Source organism: Anas platyrhynchos, chromosome 1 (genome assembly GCF_047663525.1).
Source record: "Anas platyrhynchos isolate ZD024472 breed Pekin duck chromosome 1, IASCAAS_PekinDuck_T2T, whole genome shotgun sequence".
Taxonomy (NCBI): domain Eukaryota; kingdom Metazoa; phylum Chordata; class Aves; order Anseriformes; family Anatidae; genus Anas; species Anas platyrhynchos.
Window position 1 is genome coordinate 3,916,935 of NC_092587.1, and position 17,075 is coordinate 3,934,009.

Below are 17,075 nucleotides of genomic sequence, written 5' to 3' on the forward strand. Positions count from 1 at the left end.
AGCGTGCCCTGTGGCACGCACGGAGTGGTTTGTTACCACACGGTGTCTGGGGCAGGAGAGGAAGGAGAGAGAAAGGAAGAAGAGGAGGAGGGAGGAGGAGAGAAAGGTGGAATGATGGAAAATGCACAAGGTGGTGGGTCTGGGGGCTCCTGTGGGGTCTGTGGCCAAAACCTGAGCGCTGGCTCTTATCAGCTGGGCTGGCAGCAGGAAGGGAAGCAGTGCCCCGTGATTGCTGCGCACATGAGTTGGGTTAAACATCTCTTCCCTGGGCTGAGTGTGGTCTGGAGGGCATCCTTGCACGTATTACACGGGGCCAGATAGGTCTCACCTGGCTTAACCCCCTGGAGTAAGGTCTTCATCATGGGCCAGGCATCCAGGTCCCCCCTGGAGGCAACGAGACCAGAGGAGGGGTGGTGGTGGTGGATGGGGTCGACAGCCCTAAGGGGACCTCTCCATCTCCAGCGGCCACAAGGAGAGCCAGGTGCTTGGCTTCAAGCTGGCAACATGTGGCTGAGATAGATCCAACCAGAGCCCTGACCTGGCTCCTTCCTCCCTACAAATAAAAGCTCCTCTTCCTAAAAGCAGAGGAGCTTTTGGCACACGAGTACGAAGGGAACGGGCAGGCCAGTGCCACATCCTGCTGCTATTTTTGCTCTGCATCCCTTTATTGCACTCTTCCCTTAAATCACAACCCGTGTGTGTGTGTGTTCAGGTGGTAACACCCTGCTGCAGGCATTTCCAGGGCGATTCCAGCTCAGGGCGGAGATGTGTTTTTATGAAGGTTCCTGGTCCTTAAGCGAGTGTTTTCTCCCCCCTTTCTGCTGCTTTCTGGCTTGCTGGGAATGCCTCACAGCTCCGCACACTGCTGGGTTTGCTGCTCACGTCAGCTCTCGCTCCTCTCCTCTCTGCTTTCCTGGCACTCCTCGGCGTTTCGGCTCAAAGAGGGATTTCCGAGCATCAGTGAATTGCTCCTCTGGGTGACGTGGCTCAAGAGAAGCAGGAGGGAGCTGCTGGGGGTGGTCTGAGTGTCCCGAACTTCTCGTGGTGTCCGTCCTGGTGTCCGTGCCCGTGTGGGCGTCTGCTTACAGCCGTCTGCTCAAAGGGCAGGCAGGAAATGTGCAGTGGAGCTGTCTCTGGTTTCCCTGACTCACCGGCTCGTGCTTTCCTTAAACCATCGCCTTGTTTTCAGCCATCACCTTTTCCTGGAAGCCTTGAAACTCCCTCGTGTCCCGCTTTCCCCCCGGACTGTGTTTCTTGCCAGGGTGATTTCCTTGTGGCTCCTGGTTTAATTTGAGCTCCTTTCACCTGGCTGGCTTCTGGAGCAAAAACACGAGCAAATGACCCAAACTCACAGGTGTCTGTGCCCACATCCCATCCATTCGAGCACGTCCCTGCTCTCCTCAGCTGCAATAAAGCACTCGATGAGTATGACCTCTCCACTGTCTTTGTGACCTTACACTTTCTTTAGCTTTTATAACAATAATTAAGAGCTTTTAATGGGTTTAAGAAGTTACCATGTCCAGGGGATGTGCTGGAGCTGGACCCACCACCCAGCTTTAAATGGGGGCAGGAGGCTTAGAGCTGATTCAGGGAAGCTGTGATGTCCAGTGCGGATTTTGGGGGACCCAGAAACCAGACGGTGCGTTAAGCGGGTTACCAGAGCCTCTCAGACTTCCTGAATCTGGGAATTGAAACCACGTAAAGATGCGATTCCTGATAGCATTTCCTAAGCTGGGAGCAGGCAGACGTGCCTCCAACCTGCCTTCCCAGGGCCAGACACCCAGCAGGCAGCTCAGGCTGCTGGAGGAACCCTCAAAGAACCCTCCTCTTGGTCTCCAGCCTCCCTCCTGCACGGATGGAGGGCTCTCCTATGCCATATTTACACGATGAACAAGCATTGGCACAACCCAACTGCATTTCACGCATGCCACCAGCTGAACGCCCTGCTCAGTGACCACCTCATGTCAAAAAAAAACACCTGGGCATGCCTCACCCCTTCCTAACACACCCTCAACTACGGACAAATTCATCTCGCCGTAACACAACCCTGCCTCCCTTCACCTCGCCTCCCTGCTGCGATGACAGCAGCTTCATCCCCGCATCCTTGCGTGCGGCAGGAGCCATCCTGCCTGGCGAAGGCGAGCTCTGGAGGTGTTCCCCTAAAATCAGATGACCGCGGGCTCTTCGCCGAGGGACGTGGGAGGATTTCAAAACCAGCAGCCGGCAAGGCGTGATCGCCCTTCGCCTGCTGCGTGCGTGCACACACGCACACGGGTGCTGCCTTCGGTCTCTGCAGGGCACCCAGGAGTTTTTGAAACGCAGACACATTTTCACAGCAGAAAGGCTGAAAAATCAGGGATCAGGGATTTTTATTTATTTGTATTTTTACCCCAAGGGCATCATGCTGTTGGTTCGTGTTTGGCTGCTGAGTTTCTTAGCCCCAGTCCTTTAATCCCAGTCTGAGGGTTACCAGATTTATCACTCATGGCAGGGGAAACTGAAGCAGGGGAGGGCGCAGCGCTGTGCCAGTGGCTGTGGCGTTTTGGAGACCTTTGGGACCCAAGCAGAGAGGCACAGGGCTGCAACGAGCCCGTGCTATTTCTAGCAAAGGCGGTGATTTGATACCACGGGACGCCAAGTCCGACGCACTGTACCTGGCTGCGTGTGGCCATGACACTGCTACTGTACCCAAACGGGCTGTCCCCAACCTCCCCGTGCCCTGGGACTTCACAGGGGATTTGGTGAGACAACCTCTGGGCTGGTGGCTCTGCCCCAGGACTTGTGGGTCGTGTTGTCCTCCCTGGGTCTGGCTGCATCCCATCCCGGGCAGAGCATCCTTCCGGGTGCCATCTCCTCCCTGCCACATGCAAAAATTAAATCCCTGCTGGAATCTGGTGCATCCTCAGTGATTTGGGGCCACACACGAAATTCTGCAGGGTGCTTGCGGTGCTGCTGCTGGTTCCTTTCTGACAGCAGCGTGGCAGGGATCCAAACTCCTTATCTGCAGCTCCAGCGCTCTCTGCATCAAACCTGTCCCTGCTGAAACATGCGGTGCTGTGTCCCCTGTCCCAGGGCAGGGACATCGCGGTGTGCATCGCTGCTCTGCACCTCAGGGTAGTGTGACACACGGCTTGAACATCAGCCCGTGTAGAGGAGCAGGGTGTTAAAACCCTACCCAGAGAGTTTTGGGTTGGAAACTGGGGAAAGTTGTATTTGTTCTGGGAACAGAGCTCAGGCTGGGGTGTACAAATATTATCTCCCTGTGAAACAACCCGGGTAGAAACAATGCTGTTTTGGGGCTGGGGAATAGGAAACATTAAATTTACTAGAAAAAAAGGAGGTGCTGCTGCATCCCCGAGCAGCCTCAGCCCCGTTTTCGGCTCGCCTGGTAGAACCAGCAGCAGGTTTTTGGGCCGGGACGCGGCAGGGCTGGAGTTAAACCAGCTGCAACCCAAAACCCCTTCCAGACAAGATGATTTATTTCCCTCCCCGAGCACTCCTCTTGGCAGCCGGCTTGCCCGAGCTGACCCGGGGAGAGCCCTTTTGCAGGGTAAACTTGTTTACGGCTCCTTTTCTGGCCGGCACGCGGCGGATGGTGGGGCCGTGGGGCTTCCGAGCACATGCAAGCTTGCAGAGCGTGCACGGGCTGTGCACGCCCCGCTCACGCGTGCATGGGGAGGACGTCCTCACTGCCTCCACTTCCCCAGCCACCAGCAGGGAGCTGGTGCCTGGGTCTCCTCCACCAAGATTTCTAGGAAAGCTCGGGAACAGCTCGGCTTGGTAAACAGCAGGATTTGTTAAACTCGACGGGATTTATTACAAGCGGCTCCAGGGTGAAATCGGGCATCCTGCCTCCTGCACTCACCTCTATTTTCAAGCCCCCAAGGGGGATGGAGCCCCCCTGCCTGTGCACAGATTTCAGTCCCTGGGTTGCTCTGGCTGCTTCTGCACTTCTGGTGCCTTGTCTGTAGGCTTCAAGGCAGGGACTAAATGCCCTCCGCAGAGCCACGGTGCTGATTTCAGGGAAACTGAGTTATTCTGCCCCTAAAAATACAGATGGGCCCTGCCAGTTTATCCTGCACGAGTGCAGAATAAATGCATTGTAGCCAGGGATATAATTTTGGAGGAAACTGGTCCCTTCACCCCAGGGTGTGACCTGGGCAAGCATCCAGCCTTGATGCCAATAGGAGACTGTAACGTGCCCAGGGCAGAGATTGGAGCTTTTGACCTGGTTTTAATCCCGCTCAATGATTTTCTTAGAAACCCTTCTGATTAATGAGGGGTTTCTAACAGGAGCAGCGGGATGTGGCCGGGGCTGGGATTTGGGCTTTGGCAACCCGAGGAAACTCCTTCACCCCAGCACCATGGGATGCTGCCCAGCTTTGTGCCAACACCACTGCCCCGGGGATGGACCCATGCTAAGAAAAAATGCTACCTTTGCAAAAATAATAAAAAAAATATACAAAAAAGGAGAGAACCAGGTCCAGCTGACAGCTGAGGACAGGGCTCCAGGGTGGGATGAGGGACTCTGAAGCAGCTTTGCTACCAAAATTGCTGTGTTTTGAACCGTGCCCTGAGCGGGATGAGCTGAGGCAGAAAAGGCACCTGTCAGCAGTGATATGTTTGCTTGTTTCTCCGAGGTTTCTTTGCAAAAGGCAGGCAGTGGGTTTCCACCTCAGCAGCTGGGAACAACACGTGTGTGGGGGAGCACGGTCTGCAAACCCTTTGGTCCTCTTAAATGTGAAATTGCCTCTGGTTGCTGCTGGGTTTCCTCTTCCTCAATCTCTCTTCCCCTCTTTATTTATTTATTTATTTATTTTTATTTTTTGCGTGCAGCTGAGCTGCTCAGAAACCAACCCAAGCCAAACACCATGAACCTGAGAGCGATTTAACGAACCATCAAAGAATGCCCAACAAATTGTTGTTGCAACGGCAGCGATTTGAGTAACTTGGTGAAGGACACGCGGGTGGAAAGAGGGCTTTTCTAGAGATGGATTTACAGCCTGAGAGCCAAATTTTGGAGAATCTATGGATACCTTTTCTGGTTTTGGGGCTGGTTTTGCTACCGGGACATGCTTGCAGCCATGGGGTTGAGTTGGCTAACGTGGCCGCGGTGGCTAACGGCCCGGCTACGAACGAGACGAGACAAAGCAGCGAGGGATGTGGCTGATGTGTGCCAGCATCAGGGCTTAGTCACCTCGTTTCATTGATGACTTGACTCTGTCTGAATGCAAAATGACCAGATTTTTAAGTAGCTTCAGACAGCAGCAGGGATGGAGGCGATCGCGTGTGATCCCGCACGTGCTCCATGGCCCAAAGGAGCTGTGCTTGGTGGGCTGTGTGGGGTGGGTTTTTGGGGCTGGTCACCTCTGGAACCAGCATCTGTTTAAGGTGGGATGGGGAGGGGACCCACAGCACATCTGTGCTCACAGCACGTGCTGAAAATGAGGGGGAGTGCATCTACCATGACCCCTGCCTTCACCCCAAGCCCACACTGGTGGGATGCCTGCTGGCTGGGGCTGAAGGAAGACCTTGCTCTTACAGAGCTGGCAGGTTTGGGAGATGCTCTGGGCTCCACACACACCTCCATGTGTGCCAGCACCCATAGGGGTGCAGCCTGGGGCTCCTGCTGGCTCAGCGTGTGGGATGGGTGACCCCAGAGCCTGTCCGACCCCAGAACCTCTCCAACCCCAGAGCCTCTCCAACCACATCATCACAACACCGCCCAGCAGCAGGAACGATGTGCTCATCACTCAGGTGCCCCAAACCACCCAAGCTTAGGCGATAAACGCATGGCACAAAGCGAATGCAGGTTGTGCCTTCATCCCGAGCCCAGCTCGCTTTCTGTACTGGGAAGCTGGCAGGCGAAACCACCCGTCTGCCAGAGCCCATGGTGACTCAGGACGTACTGTAGCAGTTGTTTGGATGTAGCCTGAGCCCAGGGTAAACAGCCGGGCAGGGAAATGCGAAACCCTCACCCCGACCTCGCCGTCACCGCCAGGGCACTGCAAGCAGGGACGTGCTGAGCCCCCAGCACGGGGCACGAGGACACGGTGAGCACGAGGACACGGTGCAGAGGAACACGTGGGATGAGCCCACATCCCCCCACAGCTGTTTGTTTGGGGTCTGAGGAGTAGGAAGGGGAAATTGCAGCCTCCTTAGGGCAAGGAGTTTGTGCTCTGATTCCCCAGTGAGCGGTGGTGCCAGAAATACCAAAGCAGGTGCAGTAAGAGTTGTTTTCCCCCTTCTCCATCACACTCAGTGGGGACAGCTCATGGTCAGTGGGATAGGAACGTGCGCGTCCCAGATCTCATGGCTCTGCTTCTCAGCTCAAGTGACAGCAGCTGGTTGGGGAGAAAACTGGGTCATTCCCAGTGTTACAAAGCATGGTGGCAGCCCTCCTGTTCCCTACCAAACTACCATGTCCCCAAATGCCAGTTGGCTGCTATCTGTTAAAGTCCAGGGCAGAAATCTAAACATTCAGCTGAGTTTTCTTTCCTTTTCCTTTCTTTCCCCCCTACCCTCTCTCCAAGAAGCTGTTAACTGCTTGTCATTGTGGCTTGGAAAATGCAAATACATTTGAGAAAATATGTTGGCAACAAGCTCCCCATATTTCAGTTTGACCCAATATCTCAGAGAAATTTCCCGTTAATATTTTTCATGTCTGATCGGAAAATATCAGTGAAAGAAGAAACGAAATTCTGTAGATATTTTTGGACCGATTTTGACTTATTTTTCTGGCTAGGTCTTCATGGTATGGAAATGATTAAATAAAATACACAAATTGAAAACTTCTGGTAGGAATTAGATAAATTGAAATATTTGCCTTCCATGCAGAACAAAATTTGAGAAAAGCCTGATAAGAAAATCTGGTTATTTAACCTCTGCATTCCAGCAACCTGTGTGCACTGCTTCTAGCTATTCAGCTCCAGGAATTGGCTAAGTCATTAGGAGATCTGAAAGGTTACCTGGGGCTGTGGAGAGCTCCAGCAAGAGATACGGAGACTCAGCCTGGCTCCCACAGCTGAAGACAGACCTCCTTGAGATGTCCATCAAGAGCAGATCCTCATCTTTCATCAAGATGTCTTTCATCTCTTGATCATTTTCATTCCTGGTTCAGAGAACTCGGAAATCCTTGCCATCTCATGATGGCCTTTCAGTTGGCTGGTCCTTGGACATCTTTCAGCATAGTCATGGACCTTCCCATTCTGAATTTCAACATATTGACCATACGTGCTTGGTTGTTTTTCACAGACATCCTAAAATCCTTGCAGGTCTCAGGTTTAAGAGCATGTGACAACAGCCTGGGACACTTAAACCTCACTTCTTGGTGGCTTGTGGTTTCCATCAGCTGGATGGAGAGGTGAGCCCTTGGGGAGGGAACAGGGAACCAAGGAGTGGTGCTGGTCCCAATCATGGTTCTTCTCAGCTGGGATCGAGGTGTGGGATGCTGTTGGGCAACCATCACCTGCCACTGCCTGCATGGTCCCAGCCCTGCAAGGAAGCAGGGACGAGCGGGTTGTCGATACAGCAGACGTGCTCACAAGGGTGTGGAGAGATCCTCAGCACGTACGCAGTTTCGAAATGCAGCTCCTCATCAAAGCTTCATCCTAGCTCCCAGCGTGGGTTTGTGTCTCGAGGAGCAAGGCTTGAGTCTTGAGGAACAAGGAATTGCATTTTGGATATCCTGAAGCCCACCAGGATTTGCATCAGATGGCTTTAGCTGTAGACCAACGCTCACAGGCCATGGACACCTCCAGAACACAACTTAGCCTGGTTTCAGTGTCCGTGGCAGGGCAGGTGAATCACTTCAGGAGCGCCCATTTCTCTCTGCAGATGGTCAGAAGCAACCAGCTCCTTGCAGACACCCAAAGTGACACAAATCCTTCCCAAATACTACCCACAGCCTTCTTGCAGATGCTCCCAACAGCAGATCCTCCCAGGATGCTGCCCTGTAAGGTGGTGTTTTATCATCCCTGATAGAAAAAAAACATACCAGGACCTGCACTGATATTAGCAGGGGGTGATGGCAGAGATAAATAAAACATCCTTTTTCCCAGGCTGTGATTAATCTGCCACATTTTGCTGCCTACGAGCACAAACCACAAGGTTTGCTTCCTCCCTAACCCCGGCCGCCCTCAGGCTAACCTGAAACTTTCACAGTGAGCCAAGAGCGTTGTGTTGGTGCTCCTTGGCTTCTTCCAGGAGATTCCCCTTCATCCCCAGCAGCTGGCTCAGTGACATCAGTGCTCCTGGGGAGCCTGCCGGTCACCATGGCACTGCTGAGGTTGTCCCTGTTACATCACCAGGTGAGTCAGTCCCCGAATGAGAGGCCACAGCCTTTGCCATTGTTTGATTTAATAAGCTGCGATGATGATGAGATAACGATCCCGGCCCTTAATGAAAGGCAGGTGCAAATAAGGCGTTGGGCAATAATTCAACAGCAGAGTCCTCTAATGATAATGATAATGAGAGGCTGTGATTTCCGGAGGGTGACCATCCTCCACCTTAAATAGGCTGGTCCCTAGGGTGTTTCCGATGGAGGTGGAGGGCTGCATCCCACATGCACCACGGGGCTGGGGAATTAAGCTCCTAATTAACCCAACCTCCTACAAGACCACCCCAAAAATAGGCCATTTAAATGACCCCTGTAGCAATCTGTGCTCGGAGCAGGGCAAATCTTGGACCTGCTGCATGGCTTTGCAGCACGAATTAGGTCTGGATCAGGCATGAGCATGTGGCCCTATTTCTGCTGATGTATCTGGGCAAAGCACCCTGGCACTTTATGGGATGTGCTGGCAGCAGGACAGGGGCAATCTGAGCTGACACAGCCTCACCTGGGACACAGAAGCCCTACAAGTGCCCTTTTCTTTCCACCCAGCAGGATTTGGGGCTGGGTCGGTGCCTTGTGGTTGTGGAGCTGGGTAACCTCCGGTTGAGTTTAGCATCTCGTGGCATTACGCCCTGATTCAATCCCAGGGCTCCAGCAGGGGATTTCACACCCGATATAAAAAGCCCAGGACAAAGTGTGAATTGTTTGTTTGATATAACTGAAAGTACCCATCAGGAGGAGGCACAATAAGGTGAATATTGGCGTTGTGGAGTCACCGGCAGCGTCAAAATCTGGATTTTTGGCTCCCTGACAGCTCCGCAGCCTTTGACCCTCTCTGTTGGGACCAAGCCTGGAATCTTTCAGCCGGATTTCATTTCAAGGGAAAACAGTATCAGATTCCTGAGACCGGAATATCCCCGGCTCCTGGCTGTGTAATTACCCTCTAACAATTTTAAAGCTCCGTGTTTGTCTCCGCAGCCTAGGGAGCCGGTTGTCTGTCTGATTTAGCTGCTTATGGGGGGAGATTTGTTTTGCACTTGCCTTCTGAGGTCGGGAACTTGCACAGGACGTTGCTCAAGCTGCTTGGACACGTTTCTGAGCAGGCTTTCAGCCGGCATTGAGAAATGTTCCCGCTCCAATGTACATTGCAGGTTCAGAATGTTATTTCCAACTTATTTTTCTTTCTTGAAAATTACAGGAGATTTTCAGACCATAAATTTTATCTCCTTGGCTAGTGTCCCCTGAGAGGCATCTGATGGACAGGCCACAGGGACCTCATCCTGGTGCTTTCTGTGGGACAGTGTATTGGGGTAATTTGGAAGCAGAGATGCATCTGCATCATATTTTCTGGTTTAGGCAAAACTGGTCCATGAATCAGAGATAAAACCCCTTCCACGGGATTTTAAATAGGAACATCAATCTAAAAGGCTCCTTCGGGCTCATCAGTCCTGGCTCCTGGATACCTGCCTAAGCCCTTGGGTCTTACTTGGACTTTCCAGGGACCTGCCAGCCCTCTCCAAGATCTCAGCACAATGACAGAAGGACCCTTGGGGATTCTACTCATAGCTTAGGGAATGCACTTGAAATCCAGGCTCTCATCCTTCCTTCTTCCACATTCATAATGGGCAGGCAATTCATTTGTACCTCTCCCATTTCCTTTGCTGTTTGCCTTTAACTCACCCAGTTATAACCAAAAGTCCCTAGTTTGGGCACAAATCCGACGGCTTGAAATATTTCCTGTTACTTTTGGCACCTCTTTTGAGCCACAATCACTTTCTCCCGTGCTGCCAATTGACGCTTCTCATCACCTGCACTTTTCGTCCTCCCGGGCTGTGTTTCCTTTTCCTAACAGCATAGAAATCACTCACTTTTTGGGTGTCTCTTGCCTCGTATCAGCATCAGTGCAAATTCCTAAACCACAGCACTGCCATCCTCCCTTTGCAAAGCTCCTTGCAGTAAATCAGGTGCTAACTAGGCTTGAACCCTCATCCTTCTGCTTGAAGGGCTCCTGAATGAAAAGAAAGGGGAAAAAAAATGCTTTTAGCAAGGCTGACGGCATTGCAGGAAATAGGGTTGACTTCAGGCAGAATTTACTGCCCCCCAAATACTTTCTGTGTAGCACCGAGCACGACAGCGACAGCACACAGGGGTGCTCAGAGCAGAGGGACCGAGCAAGAGCGACCAGGTCTGAGGGGTGAATATGGCCAAGAAGGCATTTAGAGAAACCTAAAGGGAGCCTCATTTTGCTGGTAGACGGTGATGTGAGCTTTTTTGGTTGGATTTTTTTTTTTTTTCCTTCCTGGCTAGCACCGTTGCTGCAAGCCGGCTCACGTGCACGCGAGCTGATTTTGGCACTTGTTGCTCAAGCGTTGCTGAAAGCCTCCACATGCATTTGTGCAGATCCCTCGTGGCTTTTCCTGCCTCTTGGCTGCCAAGAAAAGGCGAGCTCAGCTCCCGGCAGGGCGTTTGACTGGGGCCGGTGGAGTGGGGTTGAGCAACGCCTCGTTCCTCCCCGGGGATTTCCCCCTTTCGCTATCAGCCCTCGTTCCTCAAACCCAATTGATTTTTTTTCCCCTTCTCCACTTGCAGCTATTTTAAGCAAGGTGCTGCCTGTGCCGACTGGCAGATGCTGGGTGGCCCTGAGTGCCTGCTCTGTGGGGTATTTTGGTGCTCGGCTGCTCACCCCAAGCTGAGTTGCTTACGGCTGGGGAAGGAAGCCGTTTCGGTAACACGTCAGGTCCAATTGCAGAGTGCAATAGTGTACAAAGGGGACAGCCTGTCCCCAGCTGGGGGAACGGGTTGATTTCTTGGGTGTTTGGGTAAAGGGAGGAGGGCTTGGGGCACAAGATGTTCTCTGCTCTGCCCCGATCCTGCTCTCCCCGTTGCAGAGTTGAAGGGGGGGTCAGAGACCGAATTGGGCTCTCCCTACCACATTCAGGAGAGCGAAGCCGTTACCACCACAAGCAGAGCAATTTAAACGTGCAGGCACAAAGGGCCATGAGCAAAATGCCCAGAAGTTTTGCAAACTCCTCCAGGGCTCCCCCAAAAAGCCACCCCAGCAGCGACAGCAGTTCCCTGTCTAGCAGTCAAGGGGAGGACGCAACCACTTGGTTCCTCCCTGACCCTTCTGAAAGCCCCTGGTGTGCTGCAGGCAGCTTTCCTGGCTTCCCCATGGCCCCCCTGATTCTTTTTTCGGAAGCAAAAAGAGTTTTTTGTTTTTTTTTTTTTTTTTTTCAAATTTGTTTATAAATACCCCTCCTCTCTCCTGGGTGAGTAATTTGGTCTGTTGCAAAACGGTGCCTTCAGCGCGCTAGCAAGAAGTTGGGCAGCTGCTGGCTTAAATTTTGCAACCTGCCTCCGAAGGGAGGATTGTGCCCATGTCGCAGCCTGGTAAACTGAGGCTGTGCTGGAAATTGCTGCCCAGCCATTAACGGAGCTCACCTATAGCTGTATCTTCGCGGTGATGCAAGCCCTGAGCCACCACCTCCAAATTTATCCATGCGAAGAGGCGCTCGGGTTCCCCGTAAATTGCACCCTCTCATCTTTGACGCCACGACGGCCCCAATGCTGCACTGAACGTAGGCATGAATGGGACTCGTGCTTTCCTTGCAAGCTTCCTTTAAAGGAAAAAAAGGAAAAAGAAAGAAAAAAAGGTGATGAATCACAGCTTAGTCAGAGTTGGGGCTGCCGTTCCCTGCATTTTGATGGCGTGGGAACGGTGCCAGGGCTGGCTGCCATCCCCTGGATTGGTACCCAGGTAGGTTCTTCCCCAGGGGATGGGGACTTGAGCCCAGGGTTTGGATTTTGGGCCCTATACAGAGCCTTTTCCCACCATTTGGGATGGGCTGCTAGGTCATTTCAGTGTTTTAACAGCAGGGACACAAAATAAGGGAAAGGAGGTATTTGGAATTTGGTATTTCAGAGAAGTCACCAGGCTACAATCCCCATAAGAGATTGCTCTCACAGATTTGGGATTTTTCCCCCTGTTCCCACTGGATTCCCACCCAAAGTGATTTCATCTGCAGATTTCAATCCCTGGCTTTACATTTTTATACCTCCCAATGCACCTTGTGCTGCCACCACCCTCACAACCAAGAGTGCCTTATAAATAGTAATGATGCTCCTTCCAGCTGACCTCGCTTGGAGCAGCTGCGTGTTCGTGCCTTTGGAAACCAGGCCACTTATTTAGGAGTTTAAGTATGGTCTAGCTTTCCGCTCCAGTTATTTAGGCATTTTTAGCCAAGAGTTACTAGGTGGATCTAATTTGAAGAGACTGTGATTTTAATTCAGGCGGAGGTTCGCTTTCCTGCTCTTTTCGATGCTCTTGCGGTGGTGATTTTGGAAGCGGCTGAAGCTTCTGGGAAAGACGTGGAGAGGAGCACGAAGCTGCAGAAGGAAGGGGAATGCCCCAAACCCTTGTCCTGCATCAGCATGTGAATTTTCTTCCCTCTTCTGAGCTGCGTTTTAGCTGGTTACCGAATTTTTCCTGCCCTCTGTGGGGAAAGATTAATTTAGCAGCAGCGGCAACAGCATCCGATCAACCTGCCTCCACCCAGGGTGGCATAAAACCCATTGCTGAAATGGATTTTTGGAGAAAGGGGGAAAATAAAATTGCCAAAATCTATCAAAATAGTCTTCTGCCCTCCCCGAGGATGTATTTTGTGTATTGTCTTGGGGGGGCACATCTCTGTCTCGCTGATTCACCCCCACCTCTCCAGCTGATGCTCTCACCCTCTTCCTTCCCACATCCCAAATCTCTGCATCCTTTGCAGCTCCCACACAGTACCATTTTTTTTTTGTCTATGAATATATTTTTCCTGCGTAGCACACTGAGGGATTGTGCACTTTTTTTTTTTTTTTTACTCCATCCATCTCGACTCCATGTAAGGAGACAGCCAAAAAGATATTCTTTGTCATAAAAACACATGCCTGTTTTTCCTAGTGGAAGATGCCCTAAAATAATACCGGAGGCTATTCAGTATGTAGCTGAGATGCTAACTTGCCAGCATCTTTATTTCCGTGCAAAATTTGCTTTATTTAGCAAATCAAGCTAGAATAAACCCAGTGGACCACTTCCCAGCCACGAAATATCGAACTTTCCCCACCGACCACCCAGCATCCCACTGCTGCCTGGGCGCACCGCGTCGCTTGGGATGTGCGCATCCCCAAATCGTGATGTTCATGTTAATTTTAATTGTATTATTATTTTGGAGGGGAAAGCTGGATTTCCCCGCACCTTTATTTATTGCCTTTGCCACGTTTGGGTTGGAATTAGTGTTTTTCACCGCTGAGTTGAAGGCGGCGAGGTCACCTGCGGGAATCTAACTGATGGGTTAAAAATCCCCAAGCGTGGCTACGTTTGGGATAAAAACACCCAATGCGCACCCTAATAAAATACACCTACATGCATTAATTGCGCCTAGCGGAGGCAGCGCAGGGGAGGCTCCGCAGCCTCCTCTCCTCCATCCCCGACCCGGGGCGGAGGCCGGGAGGTGGGGGGGAGGCTGCGAGCCTCCCCCGGAGCCTCCGCCCCAGCCTTTTTGCGCGGCTGCGGAGCGAGGCGGAGGCGGAGCAGAGCCCGGGCACCCCCCGGCGGAGGTGGGGGGGTGAAGGAGGCCGGGCCCCAGCCCTGCCTGTGCGACGTGAGCGACGTGCGGAGCCTCCGCAGCCCCCGGCCTCCGCCTCCCACCCGCCGCGGGCCGGGGAGGGGAAGGGGGTGCGGAAAGAAAGAGGGGGGGGGGAGAGCCCGCTCGGGGGAGCCCTTGGGTTTAGAAAGGATTTCTAAAAAAAATATAATTGTGGTTTTAGAATGAGTTTGGTTGCAGAATTGCTTTGGTTTTAGAATTATTTTTATTTTTTTTTATTTGCTATTTTCTTTCTCTTTTTTCTTCTTTTCTCTCTTTACTATTTTCTTTTTTTTTTTTCTCTTTCTTCTTTTCTCCTTTCTTCTATTCATTTTTTATTGTCTCTCTTCTATTTTCTCCTTTATTTTCTTTTCTCTCCTTTCTTTTTTTTCTCTTCCTTTCTCCCTTCTCTTCTCTTTTCTTTATTTTTTCTTTTCTTTTTTCCTTTCATTTTTTTCTCCTTTCTCTTCTCCCTTCTCCTTTCTCTTTTCTTTTTCTCTTTTCTCCATTCTTCTCTCTTCTCTTTTCTCTCTTCTTTCTCTTTTCTTTTCTCTTTTCTTTCTTTTTTTCCTCTCCTCTTTTCTCCTTTTCCTTTTTTCTTTTTCTCCTTTTTTCTTCTCTTCTCCTTTGTTCTTTTCTCCTCCCTTCCTTTCATCTCCATATTTTCCATTCCATCTCCACCACCCCATCTCCGACACCCCCTTTCCCCATCCCACCCTCTCTCCCCATCACCCCCCACACTCCCACTCCCCTCTTTCTCCCCTTCCACCCCCCCCAACCTTTCCATTTAACCCCCCCACAAATCCCCCCCATCCTCCAAACAAAGCCTTTGTCCCGCTGCAGTGCGGGGGGGCCGGCAGCAGGCGGCAGCGCCGCGCCGCGCCCCCCCCCGGCTCCTCCGCCCTCCTCCTCGGCTCCCGCCCCCCCCGAGGCCCCCCCCGGACCCCGCCCCGGAGGGCGGGGACCCTCGGGCCCCCCCCCTCGGCCTCCCGGCTCCAAATAGGAGCCGCCGCCGCTGTCGCCTCCAGTGCGAGCGCAGCGTGGGAACGGCGGCAGCAGCAGCGCGGCCGCTTCTTTTTGCCAGCCCTCGCCTTCAGCCTTCTTTTTATCTTTAAAAAGGAAGAAAGAGGAGAACAAAAAAACCAAAGCGAAACATATTTTTTTTTGCATTTTTTTTGTTTTTAATTAAAACTAGCAGCGGGACTCGCCCACCTCCCCGCTTTGTGCCCCGTCCCTCCTTCCCCCTCTAAACCCTCACCGAGCGGCAAGCCTTATTTTATCGTCTCCTTTTATATTTTTCGCCCCCCTCCCTTTTTCCCTTATTTTTTTTTTTTTCTCCTTCCACCCCCGTTTTGCGAACGCCCCAAGGTGGACGCGGAGCGCCAAAAGACCTTGGCTTTAAAAATGCCCATGGAGCTGACGCAAAGCCGCATCCAGAAGATTTGGCTCCCCAATGACAACCGGCCGGCGCTGCCCCGCCGCTGTGAGTACGAAAGATGGGATAAATGCGGGGGGGAAACCTGGGGGGAGGTTCAGCATCCCCCCGGCAGGAGGGCGGCGGGGGTGGGATGCGACACCCCCCCTTCCCTCCTCCCGTGCACCCCCCTTGTGATGCCCTCTCCGAGGTGGACCCCCCCATACTCTATTTTTCCATATTATCCCTGCAGCCTGACTTTGCCCCCCTCCCTGTAGCATCCCTGTGCATGCTTCCAGCCCAGGAAGGTGCAGCCCGCCTGCATCCGGCCCCACGCATGTCCTGACATTCCCTCCCCCTCGCTTTCCACCCCATAATACTTATAGGATTAACAGCGGATAGGGCAGGTTGCTCTTAGGCTAGCTCAGCTGGGATTTTTCAGGGCACTCAGCACCTTGCCTTGATGTTTGGCTTGATTTTCTTTTACTCGGGGGGGGGGGGTAAGATTGTGGATTTCATAAACCCAAATAACCACCAGCTGTCTGCACCTTGCCACCAGCTCCTGCGCCTGGGGGAGAAAGGAGGCAGGTGGAGGGGAGGGCAAACAAATTGCCTGCTCAGCGTCCTGCAGAAAAAGAAAGTGTGGGGGTGCCCAAAACCAAACCCCACGCTTAAAAAAATAAATACCAGCCAACGCTTGGGTCGCCCCGGCGCTACTATCAAACGCGGCGTGAATCACGGCTGATTTGGGAGCCGGCTCTTTTAACTCACCCGGCAGCTGTGCCACCCCGCGGAGCTCCCAAACCACCAGAGCTGCCAAATAAACATCGCAGGAACCCGCAGAGGTTGCGGAGAGCGAGGATGGAGGCAGCGTTTTGCAGCCTAGAGAGGGATGGATGTGGCTCGGAGGTGAATCAGTCCTCCCGCTGCTTTTCTCGAGCAGGCAGCTGCTTCTTTTATTTATTTATTTTTAAGTTCGTGTTTCTCTTGGTCAGTTTACCCAGTTTTAAGGAAAAAAATAATATATATTCTGGATGAAATGAATGATGCCGTTAATTTCCCCGATGAATCACGGCTGCTGCCCCATAGCTGTGGGTCCCGGCGTGCCACGAGGGATGCTGAGCCTTGTGTCTGGGCACATGTGCAGGGGAAGGCACCGAGGAAATGGCTCTGAGCAGCAACAGGCTGAACATCTGGCTGGCCGTGGGGCAGAAATGGCTGGGCTGGGGTGGGATGGGTGTAATGTGTTGCAGCTGGGTCTGAGTGCTTTGGGTTTCTTTATTTTTTCTCAAGGACTGACACTTTTGAAAGAAATCCCCCGAGCACGTGGTGCCTCACTGTTCTTTTTTTTTTTTTTAATTCACTAATTTATTCACGTGGTTTCTGACGGGAGAGCTCCCTCTTGCAGAGGAGAAAGCTAACGTCTTTTAATATACGAATATAATCATAATAATATGATCATTGTTCCTCGGGGTGGGAACGAGCCACGCTCGGCATCATTCGCTGCGATCTATGGGAAGAGCCCGGCTGGGCATTTTTCGGTTTTTGAAACCCGTGGCTTCCCATAGGCGATACTAATTCCTCGGCAGCAACAAAGAGCACGGGCACAAAGGCGTGAGGCCGGCGGGGAGGCACAATGGCGAGCCCCGGCCTCCCTCGAGACCGGCACGGTCCCCAGGGCAGCAGCAGCATCATCACCATCGGG

At 52.3% G+C, this 17,075-nt stretch overlaps 1 protein-coding gene and 1 long non-coding RNA gene across 8 annotated transcripts in view; one reads left to right on the plus strand and one right to left on the minus strand.

Annotated features, from left to right (window-relative positions):
* Window positions 1-17,075, plus strand: part of PFKFB3 (6-phosphofructo-2-kinase/fructose-2,6-biphosphatase 3) — a 39,135-nt gene that overhangs the window by 3,050 nt on the left and 19,010 nt on the right. For 4 of the 6 annotated variants that reach the window (XM_038187718.2, XM_038187730.2, XM_038187723.2 and 1 more), the window contains exon 2: window positions 15,325-15,439. The exons of the other annotated variants lie outside the window; for them this stretch is intronic. In XM_038187718.2, the coding sequence (XP_038043646.2) occupies window positions 15,325-15,439 (115 nt within the window). The remainder of the gene's footprint in view (window positions 1-15,324; window positions 15,440-17,075) is intronic. 6 annotated transcript variants of the gene reach the window in all.
* Window positions 4,464-8,287, minus strand: LOC140003241 (uncharacterized). Of its 2 annotated transcripts, none has more exons than XR_011811558.1 (2): window positions 8,149-8,287; window positions 4,464-7,976 (listed from the first exon to the last, which is right to left on the minus strand). It is a non-coding gene; the product is annotated as an uncharacterized lncRNA (long non-coding RNA). The 2 variants fall into 2 exon arrangements; XR_011811568.1 differs by having other exon boundaries at window positions 4,464-8,002.